This window comes from Megascapheus bottae, chromosome 18 (genome assembly GCF_031878675.1).
Source record: "Megascapheus bottae isolate mThoBot1 chromosome 18, mThoBot2.hap1, whole genome shotgun sequence".
NCBI classification, from domain to species: Eukaryota; Metazoa; Chordata; class Mammalia; order Rodentia; family Geomyidae; genus Megascapheus; species Megascapheus bottae.
Genome location: NC_143526.1, coordinates 44393609 through 44416603, shown reverse-complemented (window position 1 = coordinate 44416603; position 22995 = coordinate 44393609). Strand labels below are relative to the sequence as shown.

The window sequence follows — 22995 nt, the reverse complement described above, 5'->3', positions numbered from 1 at the left end:
GCAGCCGCAAGCGCAGGCCGCGGGTTCGCAGCCCCGGTGTCGCAGGCGCAGGCCGCGGGTTCGCAGCCCGGGTGTCGCCAGGCGCAGGCCGCAGGTTCGCAGGCCGCGGGTTCGCAGCCCTGGAGCCGCCCACAGGCAGAAGCCAGCGTGGCAAGGAAGACCCAGGGTTCCCAGGCGGAAAGTCAGGACCCTCGGGACGATGCCTCCCGGGAGGGGAAGCGGTGTGCGGAGAGGTTGCCACGGTCCGTCCACACGTGGAGGAGTCGCCGGCCGGGACAGATTCCGTCCGTGAGGATCTCCCGGGCTCTGCCAGCGTCTCCCCTCCCCTGGCCCCTGCAGTCGCGACTAAGTAATGAAAATACCAGTACGCCCTCCATAAAACACGTGTTCGGCCTGCCTGCCTTCCTTCCTCCCCTCCTCCTCTCTTCCTTCTCTCCTGTTTACTGCTGCTCCTGGGGCTGGAACTCAAGGCCTCAGTGCTGTCCCTAAACTTGGCTCACTCAAGGTTAGTGCGCGACCGTTTAGCGACCGCTTTAGCCACAGATCCACCTCTGGCTTTTTATTCAGTAATTGCGGATGAGAGGGTCACCGCAATTTCCTGCCCAGGCTGGCTTCAAACCGCGATCCTCAGATCCCAGCTTCCTGAGCAGCTGGAATTACAGGCGTGCGCCCCAGCGCTCAGCCTCATTTGGGTCTTGCATTGACTGTGATCCTCGGCCACAGGGCAGAGGCTGGGAGACCCCAGGACCTGCTGGGTGGACACTGGAGTGACACCACAAAGCCTCGCTCCTTTGGGCTGTGGTGAGTGGGCGCCACACACACACACACACACACACACACACACACACACACGGTCCTCATGTGACTTGATGGCATCATGCTGTGCCCTGGCTCAGGGTCCCAGGAATCTTTGCCAAGGCGGAGCACCCCAGTGTCAGTTGTCCCCTGGAGGCAATGAGCGCCTGCGTTAGAGCAGCAGGTCTGTACAGACCCCTCTGCGCCCCCTTGCCTCTCCCACCAGCCTTGCCAACACACTCGAGACTGCCCGGCCCCCGTGGAGGGCATCAAGGCCCAGACCCATGGCTGGGGCTTCCGGCAGCTTCAGGTTTCCCAGTGCGAGTGGAGGATGAAAACTCAGACACCAACACGTTCCATCCTCCCCTGCGTTCCCAGCGTCCGCTGGGGGACGGGGAGGTTTATTTTGAGATGGAAGGTCGGTGGATGTGGCCCCGATTGCTCCTCTGGGGAGTTCAGAATTGGAACCAGAGGCTGTGACTCTGTGAAATGTCTGCCAGGGAACATTCTGGAAGGAAAACCTGGGCCTTCCAGACCCTGCCTAGGCCTTCTGGGGTCCTCAGAGAGGAAGGGCTGTGCCAGCATCTCCCGCTGTGTGTGTGTGTGTGTGTGTGTGTGTGTGTGTGTGTGTGTGTGTGTGTGTGTGTGGACACACACGATGTGCACGCTCACATCGGCTTGTGTGTTTGGTGGGCTGTGCTGGTCCTTGGGAACGTCTTGGTTCCACGTCCAGAGTGGAGCTGCAGCCCTCGTGGCTCAGGACACAATCCACGCACAGCGGCTGACACACAGCCCACATCCCAGATCACCGTGGAGCCTTCCTGTCTGATGAGCCCTTCCCTCCCGGGAGTGAGGCCTCGGGCCCTGGGCACCAGTGGGTGGAACCATGGTCTGAGGGGCCCCAGCGCTGATGTCCCTGCCATTTGAGGGGTGAAGGTCTGTTGCAGAACTCAGGCATGCCGGGCGTCTAGGTTTAATGTGGCTGGTGCCAGCTACAAGCTGGTAGTGGGGGAGCAGTGAGCCAGGCTAGCTCCGTCCTTCCCCAGGGTGCAAACATGGCTGAGGAGGGCTCAGGGCATTCATCCTCATGTTTGGTGATGAGGCTGGAAGTTGCCAGCGGCTCTGGCCTCCCATTCCTGCAGCTCATTTCCTCAGTGCCAGCGGCTCTCACGGATGGTTCCCCTCACCTCTCCTCTGCACCCTCCATATGGCTTTCCCAGCTGTCTCCACCCTTGGCCCTGGACTTGTGCGATGGCTGGAGGCAGGGCAGCTGTTTTGTAACCCAGAAGCCCATGACAATGACATCTCAGGTTCCATCAGCTGTGGGGGGGGGGGCTGGCAACAGCTGCCATTTTTCATGTGGTTTTCTGGAGACAGGGTTGCACTGTGTAGCCCAGGCTGGCCTGGAACTTATGATCGTCCTGCCGTACATCTCTCATCTTTTTCTGCTGAGAAGGTGCCCATGAGTGGACTCTGGTAGTTTTCTGCCTGGAGCTGCCTCATGACATAGTCCATGCTTCCAGGCTCTGTTCCTAGGAATCTCTTCCTGTACAATTCCAGTTCCACAGGACAGTGCTATGCTTCGGGGGACAGTGGCCTGGGTAGATGATAAGGTGACAGCTGTTCATCACCCAGGCCTGAGGTCGTGGCCAGCTTCCACTGTTTTTTTATTTTTTTATGCCAGTACGGGGGCTTGAACTCAGAGCCTGGGTGCTGTTTCTTAGTTTGCTCACTCAAAGCTGGCTCCCTACCACTCGAGCCACACCCACTTCTGCCTTTTGTGGTCGTTCACTGGAGATAAGCTTCTTACCAAGTTTCCTCCCTAGCTGGTTTTGACCTGCCATCCTCAGATCTCAGCCTCCTGAGTAAGCAGGATTCAGGTACACACACCCATGTCTGGCTTGTTCCTTCTCTTCCTCCCTCAGATCCTCATCTTTGGCCAGCCGACTGGACAGGTTTCTCTAGGAAGGGGTTGTGTGCGTTTTCCAGCCTCTTGACTTCCAGTTTGGCACTGCCAGTTTCTTCAGCCCCTAGAAGGAAGTGGAAAAGTGAACACCCCTATTCTAAGCCTGGACTCCACCCCTTCTCCCACACCTCCCTCCCTCCCTCCCCACATCTCTGTGGGGAGAGCACAGGATTGCCCTTCCTGGCTCTGAGGCAAGGGACAAGAGCCACATGCCAGGGCCTGCCCCACCGGCCCAGAGCCCTCAGCCGCCCAGGACTGCTGCACTGGGGCTCACGGAGGCTCTGCGCTTGCTTGTTGCACGGCACCACACAGCCGTGCTATTATCTCATTGCTGCAATGACTGGGAAAGCAGATGGAGCAGGGAAAGCAGCGGGCCTGGGGTGGAGCGCTGGAGACGGAGCTGGTGGGCAGTGAGGCTGAGGAGGGGCTCCCGAGGGCAGGGGCTTAGACGTGGGTCCAGAGCAGAGGGCAGAGGGCAGGCAGGTGGCTGGAGGAAGGGCCCTTGGGGGCGGCGGAGGCTCCAGCTGTCTGGAGGAGGGGTGGAGGGGGCCCTGCGGGCAGGCTGTGGAGGTGGGCACGGCTCTGCTCGTGTTGTGCCCAGAAGGGGGCCCAGCCAGGTCTGCAGTGGGCTGCTGCAAAGGCAGCTGGTGCTTGGCTTTGCACCTGACACGGAGGCCGGAGGAGAAGCTCGCCCAGGCTGGCTCTCCTCAGTCCTCCCCACACCCCTGCCCCGACCCTAGGGCCAACAGGTGTGCGAACTGACCAGCTGTGATTGCCCAGAGCCACTGGCCTCCACAATGCCCCAGGGACACCCGGATGTCCCTGTCCTCTGCTGGATCCCAGAGTCCCAGGAAGTCCTCGTAAGAGGTGGGGCTTCGCATTGCGTCCTTGCAAAGTCTGTGACTCTACCTCCCTCCTAGACACAGGTGTCCATGAGTCCCTGCAGTGGACATGCCAGGCGTGCTAGACACACGGGGACCTGAAACAGACACAGTGAACACAATAACACAAATGAAGATGTCCATGCAGCGGACTCAGACAGCGTACACGCTTGCTGAACCCGTCACCAGCACGTATAGAACGCCGCGCAGTGGCTGCTGGGAAGGGAGCCCGGAGACGGGGCTCTCACCCTCTTCTTGGTCCCAGCACACTGGCAGCTCCTCGGCCTGCACCGGGACAGTGGGGTTGTGACTCAGTTCCTCCACCAGCACCTGAGTCGTGGGAAGCGACTCTCTCAGGCTGCCCGGGACGTTGGATCGGAAGGCCCGTGTGCGTGACGCTGGGTGCGTTCTTCCTCTCTCGCGTGGGTGTGAGCTGACGACCTTCACAGCACCACCGCTCACTTTATTACCTCTTGAAGAGTTGTAATCCCTCATGATGTTCGTTTCTATTGCTGTGGAGCAAGCACGCACCAAGCTGACAGATTCAAACACCACCACGTGTTCTGCCAGTGTCTAGGTCAGAGCCCGGGCGTGGCTTCCCTGCGCTGCCCTGGGCCCCCTGGCTTGCAGGGCTGAGCTCCCATCCGGAGGCTCAGCGGGGAAGGACGTGTCACAAACGCCACAAACAGCTTCCTTGGTGTCCCCTCCACGCCCGGATGATCTAGATGAGTTACATGCTTTCCTAAGTGGCAAATAGAGTTGGCCTGCCTAATTAGCAGTGATAACAATGCGTATCAACAAGGGTGGTTCATCTGTGGACGGTGACCAGAGGCAAAGCCGTCCTCCACCTGTCGGGACCACCGCCCTCGATTCTGTGGGCACACCCCTGTCATCGGACGTGGTATGGAATGATAGCTGGCCTTGGGCGAGGGCCACACGGCACGGGCCAGAATTAGGGGCAAGAGCCAGGGCTTCAGGAAGCCGATCCCTCGGGAGGGGAGGTTTGGATAAACCTCCGGGACGCCTCTTCCTGGACGCTGAGGACACAGCCGGGGGAACAGAGCCCTCGCTGGAGCTTAGCCTTCCAGGGAGTGAATGGGGGGACAGAGCCATTACCCCATTTCACAAGGCCACGTTCAAGGCCCAAGTGCCGGGCATATGAAGTGCCACCCAGATGCCTGGTTCCCGGCCTCGGCCAGCAGTGTCAATGATGATGCCACTAATGGAGCTGCAGGGTCTCGCCGGGACTCCACAGTATGTCTTTGAAGGACCTTGGGGACAGGACCGGCACTGGCCTGGAGGAAGCTGGGACCCCAGGGAGGAGCCAGGGACCTCTCAGTTGTCTGCAGTTGCCACGGAATTGGGCGACTGTCCCTGGCCCATTCCAGAGATGGCCTGCAGGTCCTGGCGAGACCTGGCGGGGACCAGGTGGAGCGCGGCGAAGGCAGGGAACCTGTGTGGTAGCACTGGTTCCCAGAAAGGCGGCTCAGAGGCCGAGCAGAGGGGCGGGAAGCCGTGGAGGTGAACCCCACTTTCACCTGTCCATGTTCTAGAGGCTGAAGGAGACCCGCTATCTCTCTGTGGGGTTGGCACAGAGCGCAAAGCTGCCGCCACGGGTGCAGAGAAAGGAGTGAGGAGCCCAGGTATCACCAAGACAGGTACACCATGTGTGTGTGTGTGTGTGTGTGTGTGTGTGTGTGTGTGTGTGTGCTTGAACTTAGGGTCTGGGTGTGTCACTGAGCTTTTGGGCTCAAGGTTAGCTCTCTACCACTGGAACAGCAGCTCCACTCCTGGCTTGCTGGTGGTTAATTGGAGATAAGTCTTGTGGACTCCCTGACTGGGCTGGCTTTGAACTGTGATCCTTAGACCTCAGCCTCCTCAGTAGCTAGTATGACACGTGTCAAGCACTGGCTGTGGTGAGATGGTTGATATTTTAACACAATTTAAAATAATCACGATTAACTTTAAAAAATCCCTGGCAATCAAGATGGATGAATTTCCCTGTCCGGAGGAAAATCTCATCCCAACCCTGACTTGTGCTAGGCGTGGATTTGAGGTTCACACGTATTTATCTGAAGAGGGAATGTTGAGCCCCCTCTAACATCTGGCTCTGCTTCACCCCTTCCTGGCTGTGGGAGACAGCGCCGCCCCGTGGATGGGGTTCCCAGCAGGGTTTTCAGCCCGGCCTGGACCAGGGTGTTCCCAGGGATGCCGCGTCCCCACTGGATCCCAGGCCCCCGCTGGATCCCAGGCCATTCCCCGCCCCCACCACCCCCAAACCACATCTGCAGGGCGGGCCTCTACCCCTGCAGTCCCAGGCGTGCCCAGCAGGGGTCGCTGCAGCTCCGTGCCCCAGCCCACGGGGGTGGGGGGGGAGGCAGGGGTCCACCACTGCTGCCAACAGGAGACCAGAGCCTAGAGGCTGACCTTCACCCCTGCTGCTGGGGTTGGGGGGGAACTGAAGCCTGGCAATGGTGACAGCATGGTTTACAGAGACAGAAGGAAAAAAGCAGAGCACACACCTTGTGAGAGTCAGGCGGGGTCCTCTGCGGGTGCCTGGCTGGGGTGGGCGGGGTATAAAGGGAGCCGGCCCTGCCATGGCCCTGCCCCTGCCATGGCCCTGCCCCTCCCAGGCCCCTCCGAGCTGGGAGCAGCCAGGGGACCAGACTGCAGCCGGCTGCTAGGGAGAGTGGCAGAAAGAGAGAGGGTGGCTCCCTTCCATTGGGTCCCCAGGCGGAGCCGTGACCCCTGAAGGCCCCGAGCTCCTGCCCTGGTGATGCCCAGCTCCCAGGCACTCACTGTGCCAATCTGGGCACACATACCCTGAGCCAGGGTCACCAGAGGCGGCCAGGCCACGCTGAGGGAGGGGCTAGTCCCCCGGGGGGGGCGGTGCCCTTGAAATCAGTCTCCTTGGGGCCCCAGCCTCTCTGCATGAATAACATCGTCTCCTGCAGGCTGTAGGGCTGGTTCTGTTCCGCTGGGAACCTCAGCACCGCTGTTGACTGAGCACCTAGTATGTGCACTATGGACAGAACCCCGGGGCCACTCCCTCAGGCCTAGGGGTTCAGCTAGAGGAGCCTGGCTGCCGTGGCCACAGGCTCAGGGAGAGCCCATCTCTCAGCCTTGAGAGGACAGAGGCAGGAGGAGGGAAGGAGGGAAGGCGTGGATTCGGGATCCAGGGCCTCAGGCCATGGCAGATGGGGGCCTGGGCAGATGGGGGGCTGTGGGGGGACCTTGGTGGACAACCTCTTCCCTGCAGACCTCTGGGGCAGACAGAGCAGGAGGAGATGGGACAGAGAAGGATGGACAGAGGAGGTGCAGAGCAGGCGACAGCGGTGGCTGGCTTTTCTGTGGGAGTCTGGCTGGTGACCTTTAGAGGGAATAGATCCACGAGTGAGACATCAGAGGGGCCGCGGTCTCAGTAAATGTCAGCGCCCCGCTGTCACAGCAGGTGGGAGGTGAGGCCGGCAGGACACAGGCTGAGTGCTGGTAAACAGCGGCACATCTCGCGTGTGCGTATTTGTGGGGGGTGTTCATGTGTGCCCATGTGTACGAGTGTGTAGATGTGTGCCTGCAGGTCTGGTTTTCTTCCTTCCCAGGAGGCAGTAGGGCTCCTTCGTCATGAGTTTTGTGACATGCATAGAACACTGAATTTGTTTAAGGACAACCTCTCTCTCTTGCAGGGGTGCGGTGGGGATGGTGAGAAGTCTGTCACTCTAGGGGGTCCTCAGAGCTGGGCCCAAGCCACCTTCTGAATCAGCAAACCCCAGTGCACATGTGCCAGGGGCTCTCCACACAGGGCACAGGGCCCAGGGGCCTGGGGAAAACCCCAGGAGCTTCTGTGCACCTTGCTGCCTCCATCTGCAAACTTGAAGAGCCAGCAGACCCGCCTGCCGGCCCCGCCTCCACAAGTCTGCAGAGATGCCCAAGCACAGAGCCCCAGCAATGCGTGGTATCCAGCAGGCGTCCACTCAGCCAGCCAACCATCCTCTGGACAAGGACTGACTGGCATTGACCGGACCAGCGTCTCTGCGCCCGAGACTTGGGGAAGAAGCCTGCTGGGGACTCTTGCACCTGCCGCAGGGACAGGAGCCTGGGGGGCGGGGGCTGGGAGCCTGTGAGATGCGGGCGGCCCACAGGCTGCCAGGGGCACCGGAGGACAAGAACCCAGTGTCTGCCACCAGGAGTCTGCAGGCATCTCTGGAGCGGGGTGGTCTGATTTTGTGGATGGGGAAACTGAGACTGCCAGGCAAGGGCTGGAGGGCTGGGGTCAGAGCCAGCGCCCTGTGTGCTCAAGGGCTCAGCTGCCTTTCTGGGCAGCTGACTTCCGGGCCCCTACCCTGTGTCTTGCTCAGGCTGTGGACAAGGCTCTCACTGGCTTCATGGTCTCACCAGTTGCCAGGCTTTTTATGTGGTCTTCATACCTCCTTCTTCTGGTATCTCTGTGTCCCTGTGTCCCATGTCCCTGTACATGGCGACCCCTTCTGAGGGGTAGATTGGAGGCCTCAGCCGGGTGGTGCTCTTCAACTTAGGGGCTCCATGGAGTGGCTCAGAGAATGGATATGACATCCAAGCAGAGTCAGTGAGATGCAACGAGACTTTAGATGGGAATCCTGGGAAGGAGTCTATGGGCTTTTGTTCTGCTGTGCTTGGCAATGGAGGTAGAGAAATTCAGGAGCTTCTGCAACCATCATGTGACCATGAGGCATGGCTCTGAGAACAAAGTCAGGGACAGTGTTCTGCTTATGCCCTGTTGCCTGTTTCCTTCACCACAGTCACAGATTGAGAAGGGATTGACTTGGTGGACACAAAGCACATAAAATCTAGTGTTTAATTCAGAGACAGGTAGGATCCATCTCTGCTAGCGAGACCCTCCTCACAGGGGTTTGCCAGGATGAGCCAGAAGCTCATTTTTCTCTGTTGCTGGGGGTAAACTGAGGCCATGTGTCCATGACTGCTGAGGCTGCCACTCTGCAGCCGTGAGGAATCGCCTGGAATGGCAGCAGCAACATTTTTTTTTTTTTTTGCCAGTCCTGGGCTTGAGCTCAGGGCCTGAGCACTGTTCTTGGACTTTCTCAAGGCTAGAGCTCTACCACTTGAGTCTCAGCACCACTTCCGGCTTTTTTCTATGTATGTGGTACCAGGAATCGAACCCGGGTCTTCATGCATGCTAGGCAAGCACTCTACCACTAGGCCAAACTCCCGGCCCAAGACAACACTGAACTTCTGTCACTTAACTCAGTTAACTCAGTTAACTCAGTGAGGAAAAAAAGCACATTTTCCAGCTACTATCCTGGCCTGGGCAGCTGGTTTTCCTCTGTAATCTAAGGAATCTAAGCACCTCCCAGAATCTAGATTACCTTTCTAACCTAAGAAATCCTCCCATTGCTCTAACAATGGCTTCTAGTGGGAAGTGGACCAGCCAAAGAAGTGGGAGCCACAGAACCAAAGTCTGATGATGCTCTTTCAGTTCCTGATGGAGCCGGGTCTGAAACCAGCTTCCCCTGGTGCTTTCCAGTTACAACTCAGTACATCCCTTTTGTCCTCTGGCTGCTGAGGTTGAGTTGCTTTGTCTTATAACTGGGAAAGTCTGTTTCCAAAAGAATCAAATCCACAAGGCACTCAGCAGTGGTGACTTTCCACTTCCAGAAATCTCCTAGCCAGTCCAGACTCCAAAATACCCCACGGTGGGTGCTATGGGAGCTGGAAAACTACAGCGCTCTGAGTCCCCATGCAATCCAGCCCCAGACTGGACACCTGGTGCCCAGAGCCTTGCTGCATTTGAACATATGATGTGAGTTTCCTGACACGCCCCTCAAGTACTCAGTTGTGCCATCTTCTTCTAACCCCAATGCTAGGACTCTAGTTTGACATGAGGTGTGAGCGTGTGTGTGACAGAATCCCGGTCCCGAGCCTGATTTTGCATCACTGGAGAGCTATCTATGTCACGTAGACAGCACTTTGGTGCATCGCCTTAGTATGGACGCAGGTTTACCAGCGGCATCTCAATCTCAGCAGCGCTGTGGGTTTTGCAGTGTGCGGTGACGTTTGTGTCCCCATGTAGACACCCACGGGAGGTTGATTTCCATAGATTCAATGTTACCTCAAACCTTGTCCACTCCCATCATCAACCAGGCTGCTGGCTGGGGTCAGTGTCCTACTCGAGGTCATGGCTAGAGGTCAAGCTGCTCAAGGCCAGAGGTCAGCCAGGAGGTCAGGCAGCTGGAAGTGGGGGTGGGGGAGAAGCAAGCCATGAAGTCTGATTCCTACAGCACCCGTATGGCCCATCCTGTTCTTTAAATAAAAACACACACTGCATGTGGTTATTGGTGAATGAATTTTGAAGACAGACCTCCCCCCGCCAGCAGAGTGGTTTCTAGATGGCGGCTAGTTTAGTATATTTAATCATTAGTGCACAAAGCACCGCGGACAAGCTGGAAGCTCCCTTTAGACCCAGGAGAGCCAAGCTAACTTCATGTGCATGTGGACTGTGGTCTGCGCTCCCTCCGCCTGGGGGCTCTGGGGGCAGGCCGGCCGGAGGCTGTCCCTTGGGGTGCTTGGTCTTCCAGAGGCTCCTGGGCTTTCTGTCCAGGCCTGGTGGGTTTTTCTGGGTGTTTCTGCTGCCCAGCTGTGGTGGACAGCTCTGGGGTTGTGAGGGCCAACAGCTCACAGGTGCCATCAGAGGCTGGCCACCGGGCAGAGGGCAGAGGTGGGGAGCAGCCAAGCCCAGGACCTTTCTGGCCACCCCGCTGGACTCTGGTGAGGACATGGGAGGGCCGTGCACGTCATCGAGGCTCATGCAGCCATGACGGAGATGCCAGAACATTCTGGTGGAGAAGGGCGGCCTGGCCAAGCATCTCATTGTTTAGTCTACGCTGGGTGGCTGGGGTCAGGGGAAATGAATGACACATGGTGGGCGGGTTGCTGAGGGTGGGGGGGTGGCAGGGGAGGGGCCGCAGAGCGGGGCCGCATTCCTTTCCTGTGGGCCCCAGAGAGGTAGGGCAAAGGGGGAGGGGCTGTAATCTGTCCTCCTCCACAGGGAGTCGGTGTGAGGGTCCCCGGGACGCCTGAAGAGTGGGGTCCTTCCTTGCTGCTTCTTACCGTCCGGCGGGCCTGGCAACCTCTGGCCTACCTGGCTTCGTCTGCCTGCGTCCTCGGTCATCGCATGGCCGCCTGCCCACGTCATCACACTTCCACCTGCCTGGGGGCCATTCTCATCAGGCGGCCAGGCCGCCACGTCAGAGTCCCCTGTGATCTCACCCCCATTTCCTGTACCAGCCCCATTTCCAGGTCAGCTCACCATCAGAGGGCCTGGGCTTCAACGCTGCCTGCTCCGTGTTCAAGCTCCAAGGCTTGAGCTCCAGTCCTGTCCTCTCTCTCCCTGTGAGCTTCTTAAGCGCAAGGCAAGTGCTCCACCGCTTGAGCCACAACTCCGCTTCCGGCTTTTGGATCGTTGATTGGAGATAAGAGTCTCATGGACTTTGTGTGCCTGGGTTGGCTTTGAACCACGATCCTCAGACCTCAGTCTCAGGGTGAGCTACAGCACTGGGCAGGACCCAGCCACTTCAATACTAACGGGGTAGAGGGGGAGTTATGAGGAGGGGTCTGGACAACGATTTAAAAATAATTCCCCGTCGTCGATGAAGTCCCTCCTCCAAAGCGGGAGTACAGGCAGACAGGCAAACAACGAGCAAAGGAAGGAAGGCTATTTATCTTGCCTTATTCACTACAGAAGAGGCGCATGGCCCAGGAACCTTCCAGGAGGAGGCAGGGGTGAACTGAGAACGCCCAAGGTAGACCTTGCATTTGCCTGTGCTGGGGGCCGGGGCGTCTTTTCCTGGGTGGAGCCCCGTCCCCGGTGGCCACACGCTCAGTGGATTCCCTGCTGTGGCTAGTGCAGCTCCCTGGCGTAGCTGCCTTTGCCGCTGTGGATCTCGTGGTCGTGCTGCAGGCTCATGTTCAGGCCTGGCACCCCCGACCGCCAGCCGATGAAGCCCTGGGTGGTTTTGGGGACGGGAGGCGAAGGCAGCACCTGCAGTGGAAGGGAAGGGCAGGGGGTGACCCCGGGCTCGGGGGTCCCTGCGATGGCCCGGAGGCGTGGTGTGGAGACACAGCAGAGCCAGCACCGCGGAGGCAGGCGGAGCTGCCGGCAGCAGCTACAGTGACCACGCTGCTTCTACTGCAGCAAAGGCGTGGCCTGTGCCTGTCACCCCAGCTACTCAGGAGGCTGAGACGTGAGGATCGGGGTTCAAAGCCAACCCAGGCAGGAAAGTCTGTGAGACTTATCTCCAATTAACCAAGAAAAAAGCTGTGAGTAGAGCTGTGGCTCAAGTGATAGAGTGCTAGCCGCGCGTGGAAAAGCTCCGGGACAGCGCCCAGGTCCTGAGTTCAACCCCTGGAGCAGCACAAGAAAACCATGAGCACAAAAAAAAAAAAATGTAAAAACATTGCCAATGGAATCCGCGCAGTTATAGATCTTGTTTGGCTTAGAAGGCTCTAGGACACATGGACGTGGACACACACACACTCTTCATTAACCAAAAGGAAAAGCTGCCTCTATGTGAGAGGTGAGAGCACAGCTTGGTTTGTCAATTTCCTGGACAGACTTGAAGCTTTGGGGAGAGGGCGGGTAAATGTTGAGGCAGGTCCCCCTCCTTCTGAAGTGTTCGCTCTGCTCTCTGAAGGTGTTTAACAAAGGCAGTGGCAAGGAACATTTGTTCTCATGGAAGAATGATATAAAGAGCTTTCATATGCTCGTGGGGTCGGGAGTTCACTCTTACTGGGGAGTCAGAGAGGTAGAGGAGGGGGGGAGAGAGGGATGGGAAGGGAGGAAGGGGAAAGAAGGAGAGGGGAGGGGAGGGGAGGGCTGGCTGCTTCTTGTGCAGAGTCTTGGCCCGAGGCCGGGCATGGGGCAGGATGATAGAGGGAAGATTCCCACCCCCCCATAATCTCCAGCAGAGCCCAGAATCAACAAATGGACACAGCCCCAGGGCAGGGAGTCACAGCCAAGGCCACCCGGCCCACAGAGCCCCGGGACACCTTGACTAGCTCTCAGGTCTCTTAACTGTCCTGTGAAGGAAGGGGGGTGGAGGCCCCGGGCCCTGCACTGGGGAGAGCACTGGACATCTGGAAGGGGTTGTGTGTGAGGAGCAAGAGCGGTGCGGCAGAGGCCTGGGAGCCGAGGCTGTGCGCGTCCGTGACCCCGGATGCTCCCAGGGTCTTCCCCCTGCGCCCTCCCCTGACCCATCACCACACAACACCAAGAGGTCACCATGTGCGGCCAGCACAGCAGGAAGAAACGCACAGATCCGAACCCTGCACCCGGCCTCCATCTGGGCTTCTGCCCCCTTTCCCCGGCAGCCCACAGCCTGCCCTGAGCAGGGACAGGCCAGGGAGGATGCTCACTGGTTTCTAGAAGCTCCCGTCCACAGCTGAACGCGGGTCAGGGGACCACACCCTCTTCTCCTGGACCCCATCCACTCCCAAGCCCTCCGGGTCTGACTCCTTCCTGCCTCTGAGGCCCCTCCATCCCCCAACTCCCTCCCCAGCTTGCTGAGACCCAGCCAGGAGAGCCGGATTTTGCATATGCCATTCCCTTTGCCCCAAAGGCTTTGCCCTGCTGCTCCTCCAGGCTTTGGCTTAGGGAGCTGCCGGGCTCGCCCCTTCCTGTCACCTCCGGGAACTTCCTGCCACCTTGCACAGCATTCTTGCTGCTTCTCTGCCTGATACAGGCCACTGGTGCCCATGTGTGGGTCCTGCTCTGAGCTGAGCAGTTCTGAGCTTCCCAAAACTGGGTCGCTTCTGTCCTACAGTCCTGTGGGGCCCCACAAGCCGGTGCCAGGCCGCTGGACTGAGCCCTGTGGGGTAGGGGCTCTGCGGCTGTGCTCTTGTACCCCACCAGGCCCTGCGGGGCTGGATGGACCCCTCCCACAGCGTGGGTACAGGCTGGCTCTCTGAGCCCAGGCAGCTGGGGGAATTGGCATTTCCAGTGGGGTTGGTGGCTATCTTAGGAATCTGAGATTAAATAGGTACCTTGATGTATTTGTTCACAGGGGTCACTGGCCGGATGTGGAAGCGTTCAGGAAGCTGGATCTTTGGCTTTGGGGCAGGGAATTCTTCTCCACTGATCAACTAGGAACAGAACCACAGACACAGGCGCCATCAGGCGTGGTGGAGGCACAGTGTCTTCATTCTCCCTGAAGGCCATATGTGACAGGAAGGGGGCTCAAAATGGTGGGTGGGCAAACGTCTCCATTCCACTGTTAGAAAATGGCAGTGCTGGATGCCAGTGCTCATGTCTGTAATCCCAGCTACTCAGGAGGCTGAGATCTGAGGATTGTGGTTCAAAGGCAGCCTGAGCAGAAAAGTGAGACTCCTCTCCCTCCCCCTCCCTCCCCTCCCCCTCTCTCCTATTGAAGCTTGAACTCAGGGCCTGGGCTCAGGCCCTAAGTTCTTTTGCTCTACCAATTTTAGCCACAGCCCCACTACCAGATTTTGAGAGGTTAAAGAGATTAGAGTCTCATAAGGACTTTTCTGCCTGGGCTGGCTAGATTCTCAGATCTCAGCCTCCTGAGTAGCTAGGGTTACAGGATGAGCTACCAGCATCCAGCTTGAGACTCTTAATTTCCAATTAACCAGCAAAGAGCTGGAAGTAGAAGTATGGCTTCGGTGGTAGAAGGTCAGCCTTGAGTGAAAACGCCAAACAAGAGCATGAGGCTCTGAGTTCATGTCCCAGTGTCAGCATAAAAAGAAAGAGAGGGCTGGGAGTTTGGCCTAGTGGTTAAAGTGCTTGCCTAGCATGCATGAAGACCCGGGTTCGATTCCTCGGTACCACATACATAGAAAAAAGCCGGAAGTGATGCTGAGGCTCAAGTGGTAGAGCTCTAGCCTTGAGAAAGTCCAAGGACAGTGCTCAGGCCCTGAGCTCAAGCCCAGGACTGGCAAGAAAGAAAGAAAGAAAGAAAGAAAGAAAGAAAGAAAGAAAGAAAGAAAGAAAGAAAGAAAGAAAGAAAGAAAGAGAGAAAAATGGAAGGCAGGGAGAAAGGCTGGCTAGACTGGAACTGGCTCTCTCCAACCCACGGTCACCGCCATCCACCCTCTGATCTCAGCCCACTAATTTCTATCCCCTGTGGAGTGACTTAAGAAAAATTTCAGGTTATGGACAAAAAGTTTTAAAATGCCAGCAAGGTTCTTCTAGAACCAACCTTTCAAACCATGAGACCCCTGCCCCAACCCCACCCTTTGGGGTTTTTTTTTTTTGAACTCTTTAAGATCCATTTTAATTACATATAAGGAATATTAATGCAGACTCGTTGCACGCATATTACATTAATCAGGCATACGACTTCAACCCATGTAACTGTCTTAAGAATTTCTTTAAAAACTCACTGTGAACGGCACCCTTTCCAGCCTGGAATAGTTGGGTAGGAGCTTCAGATGTGGGAACATTCATTCGCTCCTGGCTCCTTAAGCCGCCTCCTCCCCACCAGGGACAAATCAGAGCCACTCATCCCAGCTGCAGAAGCAAGCTTGAGTCCAGGGGTCCTGGGCTTCTTAGACAAAGGGAACAGGAAACCACCCTGCCCTCCTCGGACAGAGAAAGTGGTCTCCACCCATCCCTAGGAATATGCTTCACCCCTCCCCACTATTTCTCAGTTGCTCCTCGGCAGACCGGGGACCCACAGCCTCTGGCCTGAGGCCGCTCCACCTCCCTCCAGCTGCTGCCACTCTTGGCGCTAGGCAGGTGAGGGCTGGCTCCTCACTTCCCAGATGGAAAGAGTGAGGCCAGGTGGTCAGCTGATCAGTCCCCTGGCTGCCCGGGAGCCTGGAGTGGGGCAGGGGCTCTGCAGCCTGACAAAGGAACCTTCTGGTACGAATGAGTGACCTCTGCCCACAGTGTGCTCTTTGACCCTATTTTCGCAGTGGCAGAGCTCAGCCCCTGGCTTCTGGACTTGAGTACCTATTTACCTATTTCCACTTCCTATTTACCTCCTCGAAGGGCGTGGTTAAAAACCCCCACTTCTGGTTCCAGTTCTGCCGAGCCTCCGACTCTGCCCTCAGCCGGTATCTCCTGAAAAAGCCAACACGGGAACTCTGGCCTCCACCTGTCTGCCCTTGCTAAGACTTCCCAGACCACTGCATCTCAGGTGATCAGGGGTCTGTGTGAGACAGGGGCGGGGCAGTGGGGACGAGGGCGGGAGAGAAGCAGCAGCTGCTCCACTCCCACTGCATGGGCACCGTGGTCAAAGCAGAAGAGGGGCTGGCAGCCTCATGTGGGGGAGGACTCAACCCGAGCCACCTGCTGGGGCCCAGCGTCCTCCAGCACACGTTTCATAATTCTGCAGATGCCCCTGGCTAGGTAGGACTGGCAGGGCCGAGGGAGCCCCAGAGCGTGACACTTAAGGAGGTACTCAGCTCTGGAGTCTTCTGGGTGCAGAGTTGACTTCTGCAGACCCTGGGCATCCAGTCCTCCTTAAATATTGCACCCAGGTGCCTCACCCAGCGCACCCAGGCCCAAGGGCCTTCATTCTGGAGGTTCCCTCTCCCCCAAGCTCTTTGCCCTATGAGTCTGAGGCAGAGTCTATCTCTAACAGACTCAAACAGGAGTCACTGGGATAACTAAATTTTCTGATAGTATATAAGAGAAAAGTAAAAATGACCATGTGATATGAATTTCAATAATCTTTTTTTGGTATGAATAGTTGAAGTCCCTTGCATTTACATTTAGAGTTAATTACCATTTGGCTCAGTTACATGTCCAGTACTCAGCTGCCATATTGGACAAGGGACATCACAGTCTAAGGACTTTGAACAGGCCCAGATCGCAGAGGAAGGGTGCCCTGATTTGCGTCTTGAAGGATGAGTACAAGTTTGCTGGATAAAAGAGGAACTGGTATCCCAGCAGAGGGAAGAGATTGTGGGATGGTAATATTTCCATGATGATAAAAGATTTTTTTTTAAATTGATAGCTGTGAATTGTGTACCAAGTGATACTGGTTTTCCATATCTGAATGACATAAAATCGCCTATAAAATGAATTCATTAAGAGAAATAGGCAGTCAACACACAGATAGAAGCAGCCACTGCATTAGTAGTCACTAATGCAGCTGTTACAGGAAAAGGCAGGAATTCGAGAGCTGGTAACCAGGTAACTGAGTGGCCTTGTTAAGTAAGCCACTTACTGCCTAAGAGAATGCTGTTCTGAGTCGTTATAACAACGTCCTTGATCCAAAAAGTTTTAAAGCTTCAAATAAATGGGATAATGTTCAGGAGCCCAACAGAAGGATAATTAAAAATACCCACTACCCATCTCTACTGAACATGGAACCTGTAAGAAAATGGGTCCATTAAAAGAATTTTTTCGAGTTTCTTGTTAAAGGTTCAGGAGCGGTGTGGCTGGTGGCTCACCCTGGCGTCCTAGCTACTCAGAAAGTTGAGACTGGACAAGACACCCCTCTCCAGTGAACCAGCCAAAGGCCAGGCTAGGGGCATGGCCCAAGTGGTAGAGTGCTGGATGAGCAGACATGCTAGCCAGGGTGGAGCCCTGGTTCAAACCCCGGGAACATGTGTCCATGTAGCTCTGCTTTAAATTGAACAATTGCTACGTTGTTTTCTTTGGATGGATGAACACTTTTTAGGTGGACCACCAAGTCTGCGCTGAGCGCGGCCTCCACCGTGGGCGGGAGGGGAGGGGCGGAGGCCGGCGGGCTGGCCCTGCGCCCCCGTCCCTGCGCCCTGCCCTCCCGCTCTGCCTCTGGGGGGCCTTGGCCTTGGGGAGGGCCGGGCTGGCGGGAGCGGAGGCAGCATGGGGCAGGGGGCCCCCGGTTACCAGATCTCGTCCTGGGCCACCAGGTTCATGCGCTCCGCCGCCGTGTTGCTCATGGGTTTCTGCGCCATGGCCTGGGCTCTCTTCGCACTGGACACCAACTGGCGTCCGCGTGGCCCCGGAGCCAGTAGCCGCTAACGACGGGGCGGGGCAGGGCGGGGCAGGGCGGGGATGGGCGGGCACAGGGAGCCCGAGCCTCCCCCTGCCCAGCCAGCCAGCCAGGCTTCCAGCCAGACTGCTGCAGCTCAGCACCACAGCCCTGCCCGCCCCCCCTTCCCTGCTCCGCGCCCCCAGGGCCCCCCCCCCCCCCCGGCTCCCTGCCCCCCCCCCGCCCCGAAGTCCCCCCCCCTCCCTGCCCACCGCTCCCTGCCCCGCGCCCCCAGGCCCCCCCGCCGCTCCCTGTCACCCCCCTCCCTGCCCCGCGCCCCCAGGCCCCCCTGCTCCCTGCCCGCCCAGCGCCCCTCCCTCCCTGCACCCCCAGACCCCCAGCTCCCTGCCCCCCACTCCCTGCCCCGCGCCCCCAGGGCCCCAGCTCCCTGCCCCCCCAGTGCCCCCCTCCCCCCTTCCTGCACCCCCAGCCCCCCCCAGCTCCCTGCCCCCCATTCCCTGCCCTGCGCCCCCAGCACCCCCTCCGCTCCCTGCCCCCCCAGCCCCCCTCCCTGCCACTGCGCCCAGAACCCTGCCCCCCCTGTCCCCCGCGCCCAGCCCCCCCTGTCCCCAGCCCCCTACCCACGGGGCAGGAAACGGGATAACACTGCCTGTTAAAATAAACCTGGAAAGGAAGTGTGCTCGCCTCCTCCCTAGCAAGAGAGTTAGGGAAGCAGGTTGCTGTGTACCTGCCACCCAAGGATTGGAGGAGGGCCTGGCATTGCTCGACCTGGCCAGACACCTGTGCACAGCTCCTCCCTGAACACAGAGCAGACACCCGTGCACGGCTCCTCCCTGAACACAGAGCAGACACCCGTGCACGGCTCCTCCCTGAACACAGAGCAGACACCCGTGCACGGCTCCTCACTGAACACAGAGCAGACACCCGTGCACGGCTCCTCACTGAACACAGAGCAGACACCCGTGCACGGCTCCTCCCTGAACACAGAGCAGACACCCGTGCACGGCTCCTCACTGAACACAGAGCAGACACCTGTGCACGGCTCCTCACTGAACACGGTCCAGACACCTGTGCACGGCTCCTCACTGAACACAGAGCAGACACCCGTGCACGGCTCCTCACTGAACACAGAGCAGACACCTGTGCACGGCTCCTCACTGAACACAGAGCAGACACCTGTGCACGGCTCCTCACTGAACACAGTGCAGACACCTGTGCATGGCTCCTCATCCATCCATCCATCCATCCATCCATCCATCCATCCACCCATCCATCCACCCACCCATCCATCCACCCACCCGCCCATCCACCCATCCGCCCATCCATCCATCCATCCATCCATCCATCCATCCATCCATCCACCCACCCATCCATCCACCCACCCACCCATCCACCCACCCATCCGCCCATCCATCCATCCATCCATCCACCCACCCACCCATCCATCCATCCATCCATCCATCCACCCACCCACCCACCCATCCATCCATCCATCCATCCACCCATCCATCCACCCACCCACCCATCCACCCACCCATCCACCCATCCATCCATCCACCCATCCATCCACCCACCCACCCACCCATCCATCCACCCATCCATCCATCCACCCATCCATCCATCCACCCACCCATCCATCCATCCATCCACCCACCAACCCACCCATCCATCCACCCATCCATCCATCCACCCATCCATCCACCCATCCACCCATCCACCCATCCACCCACCCATCCATCCATCCATCCACCCATCCATCCACCCATCCACCCATCCACCCACCCATCCATCCATCCATCCATCCACCCACCCACCCATCCACCCGCCCATCCATCCATCCGCCCACCCATCCACCCATCCATCCGCCCACCCATCCATCCATCCACCCATCCATCCATCCATCCATCCACCCATCCATCCACCCATCCACCCATCCATCCATCCACCCACCCATCCATCCATCCATCCACCCATCCATCCACCCATCCACCCATCCACCCACCCATCCATCCATCCATCCATCCACCCATCCATCCATCCATCCATCCACCCACCCACCCATCCGCCCACCCATCCATCCATCCGCCCACCCATCCATCCATCCACCCATCCATCCATCCATCCATCCATCCACCCATCCATCCACCCATCCACCCATCCATCCATCCACCCATCCATCCACCCATCCACCCATCCACCCATCCACCCACCCATCCACCCATCCATCCATCCATCCATCCACCCACCCACCCACCCATCCATCCACCCACCCATCCATCCACCCATCCATCTATCCACCCATCCATCCATCCATCCATCCATCCACCCATCCACCCACCCATCCATCCATCCACCCATCCATCCATCCATCCATCCACCCACCTATCCACCCATCCATCCACCCACCCATCCATCCACCCATCCATCTATCCACCCACCCATCCACCCATCCACCCACCCATCCACCCATCCATCCACCCATCCATCCACCCACCCACCCATCCATCCCCTCTTCCCTTCCTGCACATGGATCTGTGCGGGTCGCACACAGGAATGGAGGAACAGACTTGCGTGGTCCTGCTTCTGCCAGCAGGTGGTGGCAGGAGCCATGGGGAAGCTGCTGCTGCTGCACGTGGCCCTCTGGACTCCTGGCTTCAGGCTACAAGTGGCATCCAGTGCCAGGTGGAAATGGAAGTGTGCAGCCACATGTCCGTGGAGCAGCCTGTCCGGCTCAGCTACAGGACTGAGGGGACAGTCTTCCACACCTGACATCACAGAGGGGACTGGGCCAAGCATGGGGGCCTGGGGCTGGAAGTTTGGCGGAGTGGCAGAGTACTCGCCAAGCATGCACGAAGACCTGGGTTCGATGTCTCCGTATCACATACACAGAAAAAGCTGGAAGGGGTGCTGTGGGTGCAGTGGTAGAGCTCTAGCCTTGAGAAAGCCCACGAACAGTGCTCAGGCCCTGAGTTCAGGCCCCAGGACTGGGGGAAGGAAGGAAGGGAGGGAGGGAGGGAAAATGAACCATAATGAATGGTGTCTGGCAGTATGCTGACCCAGGCACTTCCACCAATCAAATCAGTGTTCCAGACCTCAGGCCCGCTGACTCTACAGCTCCACTCATCCCTCCTCTCCCTGTGGTCCCACTGCTCCTCCACTGCTCCTCCACTGCTCCTCCAGCTGCACCTCCACTGCTCCTCCAGCTGCACCTCCAGCTGCTCCTCCACTGCTCCTCCACTGCTCCTCCACTGCTCCTCCAGCTGCTCCTCCACTGCTCCTCCAGCTGCTCCTCCACTGCTCCTCCACTGCTCCTCCACTGCTCCTCCAGCTGCTCCTCCACTGCTCCTCCACTGCTCCTCCACTGCTCCTCCAGCTGCACCTCCACTGCTCCTCCACTGCTCCTCCCCTGCTCCTCCACTGCTCCTCCAGCTGCTCCTCCACTGCTCCTCCACTGTTCCTCCAGCTGCACCTCCACTGCTCCTCCAGCTGCACCTCCAGCTGCTCCTCCACTGCTCCTCCACTGCTCCTCCAGCTGCTCCTCCACTGCTCCTCCAGCTGTTCCTCCAGCTGCACCTCCACTACTTCTCCAGCTGCTCCTTCACTGCTCCTCCAGCCTCTCCTCCACTGCTCCTCCCCTGCTCCTCCACTTCTCCTCCACTGCTCCTCCAGCTGCGCCTCCACTGCTCCTCCAGCTGCTCCTTCACTGCTCCTCCACTGGTCCACCTGGCCTCACAGTCAGGCTGCTCCTCCACTGCTCCTCCAGCTGCGCCTCCACTGCTCCTCCAGCCTCTCCTCCACTGCTCCTCCCCTGCTCCTCCAGCTGCACCTCCACTGCTCCTCCAGCCTCTCCTCCACTTCTCCTCCACTGCTCCTCCAGCTGCTCCTCCACTGCTCCTCCCCTGCTCCTCCACTGCTCCTCCAGCTGCGCCTCCACTGCTCCTCCACTTCTCCTCCACTGCTCCTCCAGCTGCGCCTCCACTGCTCCTCCAGCCTCTCCTCCACTGCGCCTCCCCTGCTCCTCCAGCTGCTCCTCCACTGCTCCTCCACTGGTCCTCCAGCTGCTCCTTCACTGCTCCTCCACTGGTCTACCTGGCCTCACAGTCAGGCTGCTCAAGTCACCACACTGTGTTGGGTCCCAGCAGCCCTCACATCCAGGGGTAAGTGAGTGGGGTGAGGGCTGGGCTGTGGGCGAGGTCCTGGGCTCCAGCCCTCTCTGTCCAAGGCTTTCTGTAGCTCACAGGGTCCCCCACGTCCCCAGCTGTGAGGAGCAGGGAGGAGCCCATGCACAAATGCCCAGCTTGTGGTAAGGACAGACAGGTGTTTGAATTTCGGGTCAGTTGAGGCCAGAGCCCCCTGGACTGATCACTGGCCTTCTCCTGTCGCTCCCTGTCTCTCCCCCCTCCCTGGCCTACCTCCTGTCCGTGCTGCAGCCACACGGCCTGCTTCCCATCTAGGAAACACAGCACACACATTCCTACCGTAGGGTCTTTGCACTTGCCATGTCCTGTGCCTGGCAGACACTTCCCCTTTCTTCTTCTTCCTGCAGAACTCAAATCTGCTGTCACTTCCTCCAGAAGCTTCCCCACATTGGCGGATGGCACCCATCCTTTGACTCCTCTCCGCTTTTTCCCAAACTCACTGGGGAGTTTGGGAATGGAGTTCGTTCTACACTGAGGCCTTGGAGTCCAGGTCAGGATGGCTGTTGGCGAGCGCTCAGGCAGTTCTCATTTAGAGGATGAAGGATGACGAGTGATGGGTGCAGACACCCAGAAATGTGAGGTGACTGCCCTCATAGCCTCTGAAGAAGTGGACAGTGAGGATTGCGAGGCACACCGGGCCATACACAAAGCCATCAGGACAGGGTGCATGTAAAGCTGGGCGCTGCTGGTACTTCCGTCTCCTGCCTGTTTTGGGGGGTTCACAGCACCCCCAGTAAGCAGTGCAAGGAAGGAAGGGAGCAAGCCATGTCTGTGTTCTCAGGCTTCCAGCCCCGGCCCAGCTCAGCTGTGCATGGGAAGAGAGAAGGACTGAGACCCAACGTCGAATCCCTCACTTTTCTGGATTTAAATCAAACTCTTAGTGTTATTTCAAAGTTTCTTCTGTTTTATGGTGAATGGGGGTGGGTATATTTTATACAGAGCATGTTTCAAATAAAAAAGGGAGCATTCCCCCCACACACAGGGGAAGGGGAGCTCTAAGACATTTTAATAGCTTTCATATCCCTTGCTCAAAATATATTATTTCAGCACAATAGTTTCTTTGCGGGAGAATTGCTTAAATGATTCAAAATGGCTTTAAAAATATATTTCACGTTTTAATTTTATGCACAGAGCATTAATGAGCAGAGCCTTAGAGACTGGCTGTCAGTTTAACGGATTCATGGCTGCCATTCCACAAAACCCTTCCCCGGGGAGGGCAG

At 58.1% G+C, this 22995-nt stretch overlaps 1 protein-coding gene across 1 annotated transcript; it reads right to left on the bottom strand.

Moving 5' to 3' along the window:
* Positions 1-11334: 11334 nt before the first annotated feature.
* On the bottom strand, positions 11335-17597 carry Cimip1 (ciliary microtubule inner protein 1). Its single transcript, XM_090352894.1, has 4 exons — positions 17471-17597; positions 15631-15712; positions 13675-13773; positions 11335-11674 (listed from the first exon to the last, which is right to left on the bottom strand). The coding sequence occupies exons 1-4, from the start codon at positions 17536-17538 to the stop codon at positions 11534-11536; spliced, it is 390 nt and encodes a 129-aa protein (XP_090209020.1). The 5' UTR covers positions 17539-17597; the 3' UTR covers positions 11335-11533.
* Between the last annotated feature and the right edge of the window lie 5398 nt (positions 17598-22995).